This window comes from Megalobrama amblycephala, linkage group LG19 (assembly GCF_018812025.1).
Source record: "Megalobrama amblycephala isolate DHTTF-2021 linkage group LG19, ASM1881202v1, whole genome shotgun sequence".
Lineage (NCBI taxonomy): Eukaryota > Metazoa > Chordata > Actinopteri > Cypriniformes > Xenocyprididae > Megalobrama > Megalobrama amblycephala.
In genome coordinates, this window is record NC_063062.1 from 33,374,487 (window position 1) to 33,380,486 (window position 6,000).

The following is a 6,000-nucleotide window of genomic DNA, read 5'->3' on the forward strand; positions in this document are numbered from 1 at the left end:
GGCACAATATGTAAGATTTTTTGGTCCCACTTTATATTAAGTGGCCTTAACTACTATGTACTTACATCAAAAAATAAGTACAATGTACTTATTGGGTTCATATTGAATTGCAAAACACTTTTGCTGCTATTGAGGTGGGGTACGGGTAAGGTTAGGGAAAGCTTTGGTGGTATGGGTAGGTTTAAGGGTAGGGGTAAGGTTTAAGGGATGGGTCAACAGTGTAATTATAAATGTAATTACAGAAATCAATTACAAATGTTATTACATGCAGGTGTTTTTAAAATATAAGTACAATGTAAAAACATGTATGTACACAATAAGTGCATTGTATCAAATGATTAATTGAAATGTAAGTACATAGTAGTTAAGGCCACTTAATATAAAGTGGGACTGATTTTTTTAATTAAAATATACAAAAAACACTAGAACAATGTTATATATTTTGTTGACTTGTGTACTTACACTATCCCAAATGTTTCCAATAATGTTTAAATCCAGAAAAAAAAACAATTTTACAGAGGACATGGACTGTGTCCATGCATCACCTATCAATGACATCATATCCGCGTTACCCTCGATTTCTGGTTTTATTTTGTCGAAACATCAAAGACGCTTTAGTATATTATGTGTTTTATTAGAAAGGGGAGCATTCATCGACAGAAACTAATCATTGTTATATAGCTCAACATGTCTTATTGTATAAATCTTGTTTTCTTGAATCTTGTACCATGTTTTACCATGCCTAATATTGATCTTACTGCAGTGTGCAACAAGTGTCTCATAGCAGCTGCCGAGTGAATGCACAGAGTAACACTATAACAACTTTCAACACATAGATGTATCTAATATGATAAACAGCGCTGCTTTACCCTACCCGTACATGACCGGAAGAAGCAGAAGCAGCGACTGTGGCATAATAAAAGATCCGCTTCTGTCGAGACGTGTGTCGTGCTCGTCTCTCATTAGCAATCGCTCCAGCGGCCTTGTTAATGCTCTCACAGGATTCAGCCTTGCTCCGCTTTATTCTACAGTAAAGTTAATAATCTCATCCACGAACATAATTTCTGCCTGAGTCCCATCAAGATTCTTTTCCACCGGCTGTAGACATGAAAACAACACATCCCATGATTCTGTGAAATCAAGGCGTCATCGAGCTTCGCCTTTGTTTTGAATGAGTGACCACTAGCGGCAAAAATGTACATATTGTGGCTTTAACAGATCAAATATTCACATATCTGCATAATTTTACATAATATGTATTTTACATAATATTTCACTGGATTTGAAATAAAACTATTAGACATATTAATATTAATAATTAATATTTGAAATAAAACTATTAGAAAGTTCTGGACTACAGATAAAACAACCAAACATCTGTTTCAGAATACTTTCTGGATCAACTGTTATTGTTCTCCCTTCCACAGTGCATATACCCATATCTATGCACCCATCACCATTGACAGCAGTTCCTCAGATCTTGAGGAAGTAGAGAAACTGTCAGAGAAAGACAGGTACTATGAGCACTTGTTCTAATTTACAAAAATCTGCCAAGCTGTTTCTCCTGTTATCCAGAAGAATGTGATTTTATGATTTTTTTTTTTAAATTTATTCCTAAAGTTGTGATGTCCAAATTGTGTTTATTATTTTTGAGTTTTTTCCAGTGATGGACATGATGGGCTGACAGCTGCAGAGATAGTGTCAAATCTGGCACAAAGTCTTAAAAAAACATCCTGTTGCAGATTTAACATTAACCGGGCGAATGTCTGGGATGGTGCCTTAAGAGGTTTCAGGCGATCCTCATTTGATCCCACCTACAGCTTGATGGTGAAATTCACAGACGATGCCGGGATGACTGAAGAGGCCTTGGACAGCGGGGGGCCAACTCGAGAATTTCTGACTCTTTTGATGGACACCATCAAAACGAGGAGGATATCTGAAGGCAAAGACAATGCCAAATATCTCTCATTTGATAGCAAAGGTAATACTTTTATGACGTTTTTACAATTTAAATATTGGCATTTTTAGCTGCAGAAGAAAATGAATACTTCAATATTGGACGGATGATTGCTGTGTCCATTGTTCATGTCGGTCCAGGGCCTCGATGTCTTTCACCGAACTTTTTTCTTTACTTAATTGGTAAAGTAAAGACAATTGAAGCCCCAATTGAGGACATTCATGACGAAGAGGTCAGAAAGGCCCTCGTTGAGGTAATTTGTTAAACTGGGATTACAAACAACTTCAAGAAATTTACTTTTATCAATTGACACAAAACTACCCACATTAATGATATCTTAATTGTTGTTTGACAAACCATATGTTTGACAAACTGTTTGACATGTTGTCTTAAATGTTATTATTGTTAATTTTTTTTATTAATATCTGATATCAAAGGGTTAAAATTTCAGTTTGAGTTTAATTTAATCTCTCAAAATGTCAATTTATTCAACAACAGAATCTTTTGGTGGCCATTACCAACCAAGGTCAATGAAATATAATTATGCATGTTTAATCTAATATTCTTATCAGATCCTTTGATAATGATGTGCTACACCCAAAACAACCTTTATTCTGTGTACACAGGTGCCTGAAGGTAGACCATAAATGATAATTACATGCCTAAATATGTACAATATAGAAATTAGTTACACAATTTTGTTCTTTTGAATCTGACATTACTATCTGTTTTAAATAATTACATTTTCCTTTTATATTTGTCATTACAGACCATTTTTAAAACAAGTTATCATTACTCTTAGCCTTACTAATTTCTTTAAAAGTAACGTGGACTTTTGACTGTTACAATAATATTAATAATGATGTTAATAAAAACATTTATTGTTTTTATTTTCCTCTAGATAGAGAATGCCGCATCACTGAGTGAACTCCAGGAGCTCACAGCAAAGAACTCAAGCATGCTACAGACAGCTGGCTGCTACAGATTCATGAGGACTCTGGAAGATAAGAAAAAAGTGATAGATGATTACATTCAATGGTATTTCATCTACCAAAACCATGTTTCCATCCAGAGGTATAATATTCTTACTCTGTGGACATGTAACAACTTTTAAAACAATGTTAAATAATTATTTTATATTTTAACTTGAATACTTTCAACACATTTTTCAAAGGCTAAATATTGTGGCTGAAGTAGTGTCACCTAATTTCTTGCTGTTAAAATGGAAAATCTGTATCCCCGGTTTCACAGACAAGGCTTAAACTAGTCCCAGACTAAAATGCATATTTGAGCTGTTTTAACCGAAAGTAACTTGTACTGGCATATCTTAAAATATGTCAGTGCTATTGTTTTGTCTCAAGATGTGCACCAGTGATGTTTTTGTCTAGGGTGTTTATAAAAACTGCTTAAATGTCCAAATTAAACTAAGGCCTAATCCTGGCTTAATCTAAGCCCTGTCTGTGAAACTGGGCCCATATCTTTCAGTAGTTGTTCACATAACCCCATTGTAGTAGTCACTTTTTGACATGGCACTTTTTGTAGGTTCAAAGAGGGATTAGCAACACTTGATTTTGTCAATGCCTTGGAACAACATCCTTCACTCTTCTTCTCGATCATGTGCTACACTGAGACTTAAGCTGACAGCTGATGCTATGGAGAACATCTTCCACGTGCAGTTCAGTCAGCCTGGTAGCACCAACCATCAGGAGGAGGCCAGGGTGCTGAGCTACTGGCGAGATTATCTGCTCTACCTGGAAGGTATTATATATGTTAGAATAAGAAATGTGCAGAATTATCACTACAGCAAATATATAAAGTACCAAAAAATAAAAAAAACATGTTCTTCTTTTGCTCCCCCTAGAAAAAGAGGCTAGTCCTTCCTTGGAAGACGTGCTTATGTTTGGGACTGGACTGAAAGAAGTTCCTCCTGCAGCAATACAGCCTCAGCCAAAGCTAGTTTTTCAAAAGAGCTCACGCTTTCCCATGGCAAATGTATGTACAAATACAATCAAAATTCCAATCTTACCCAGTTATGAAGAGTTTCAAGAAGCCATGGATTACGGCATGCAAAATTCCCCTGGGTTTGGTCTTCCTTGAATCTAAACATCTTTCTCTGATATACTGTGGTTTAGGTACGAGTTTTATTGAAATGTTGCAAATGTGCCAATTTGTTCTTTCCTATTTTAAGATGCAGGCATGTTTGTATAAGTAATGTTTAAAGCTACACTTATGTTATAGTTGAACATTTCAAGCCACTCAGTTAAAAAAGGAACACTCAGTTTAATATTTTTGATTGTACTGATATACTGGTGAGTTTTAAGGAAAAATAGGTTTTATTTTGAGAGACATTTTTGATCAAGGATCAATATTTTATATTTTTTCACAGAAATGCACACAACTTTAGACTTTATATACTGTCAATCATTGATGTACAGTAAAACATTGATGATTTATGCAGTGAGCAAATAAAGTTGTTCTTTGGACTTTTAAAGTCCTGACATATTTTTAAGTGTTATGTAATTCTCAACAGCTGTTATCCAGTTGACTGGTGGATAAAGCCCATTCTGTCTTTGTAAGTCCTCAAAATGAACTTGGAGATTACCATCACCACAGAGACTGCGCTGCAGTGGCAGAGTGTCCTCAAACTCTTGAATAACTTCCTGTGACACTGGGAATCCACAGTCCCTTGCATCAAACAAAAGGTCAGTCAGAAATCAAAACACTGAGTCAACTTATTACAAACATTAATAAAACCTACAATTGCTAAGGTGAAAAATGATAACCTAACACTTCAATTTTTAAATAGTTTTAAATTTGTTGACAAACATGCCAATGTTTAACCCTCAATGTTGACAAGATCTTTTCAAAAATGGTCATTACATTTGCTTCTACTAAGACACTGGTACACTTTGCAAATCAGAAAAATCCACCTTTTAACTTTGTGTGTACATTGGTGGGTTTTTTTTTTTTTTTGTCTAAGATTATCTGAATTTTTTTAAATGATCTAGTTTTCTGATTTAAAATAATATGATAATCGTCAAGTGAAGGACATTCCACTATACACTTCTATGTCAGCTATAGGCAATCAGTCACATTTTCTTTGATAATTAAGTTTAATCATTAAGTGAAAATGAAATCTGATATTTACAGAACATGGTCACATATTGCATGGATTAAATACGAACCTGTGAGGCAGGTGATACATGGCTTCTGGTTTACCAGAATGACAACAAGACTGACGAACAGGGCGGATGGTGTGGTTATTCAAAAGTTCTCTGTACTCATCAAGGTCTTTCTGCAAGACGCTCAAGAAGACATACCGTAGAAGGCACTTATGCTCATGGCTGCCATTGAAAAGGTGCCTCTCTCTCAGATCACTGAAGAGCTCAATCCAGAACTGAGTCCTAATGATGGAATGACAGAATACACGTTTTACTTCAGTGCTTAATAATTGTTATATGGAAATTATTTCTAAAATGTTTCAAACAAAAAGGTATTATTTAAACTCTATTCCTATTTACATTTCATTATATATATATATATATATATATATATATATATATATCAATGCAAAGAAAAGTATAGCATCATGAAAAAAGATTTGCATTACATTTTAATCTAGTGTTACTCTCATAATACAGGTTAACAACTGAAATCCTCTGTCATGTGACATAAAAGTGACTAAATAGTAAATTTAATTAAATTTTTAAAATATATCTTAAAAGGCCTATACCTTTGCTTTCTGAAAAAGGACCACCAACTTTCGATACATTGATTTGCAGTTGATGTGCCATACATGTGACTGTGGGCTCCTGCAAAGTCATCTGTATGATGTGCTCTTAATGCACAATGAATGGCTACCATAGTGCCATTTTCTGTCCCACAGTCTGTCCGAAGGCGTGCTGGAAGTCCGAAGTCTGATACACACTGCAGGTAATAGTGAGCAATTATCACTGGGTCATTATTAGAGCTGCCACTTCTGAGCCACATCACTTTCCTAGAAAACCCATCAATGCAGCCACTGATGGCAACACCAAACGGTT

The 6,000-nt window shown here is 35.0% G+C and overlaps 1 protein-coding gene across 2 annotated transcripts; it reads left to right on the forward strand.

Moving 5' to 3' along the window:
* The first annotated feature begins 1,223 nt into the window (after positions 1-1,223).
* Positions 1,224-4,432, forward strand: LOC125254274 (G2/M phase-specific E3 ubiquitin-protein ligase-like). 2 transcript variants are annotated; one of them, XR_007181622.1, is made up of 5 exons: positions 1,224-1,514; positions 1,665-1,981; positions 2,859-3,031; positions 3,500-3,715; positions 3,819-4,432. XR_007181622.1 is itself a non-coding variant. In XM_048168827.1 (5 exons), exons 2-5 carry the CDS (start codon positions 1,825-1,827, stop codon positions 3,591-3,593), a joined length of 537 nt encoding a protein of 178 aa, XP_048024784.1. In that variant the 5' UTR covers positions 1,224-1,514; positions 1,665-1,824; the 3' UTR covers positions 3,594-3,715. The 2 variants fall into 2 exon arrangements, 1 of the variants encoding a protein (XP_048024784.1); XM_048168827.1 differs by lacking the exon at positions 3,819-4,432 and adding an exon at positions 2,098-2,210.
* The last annotated feature ends 1,568 nt before the right edge of the window (positions 4,433-6,000 follow it).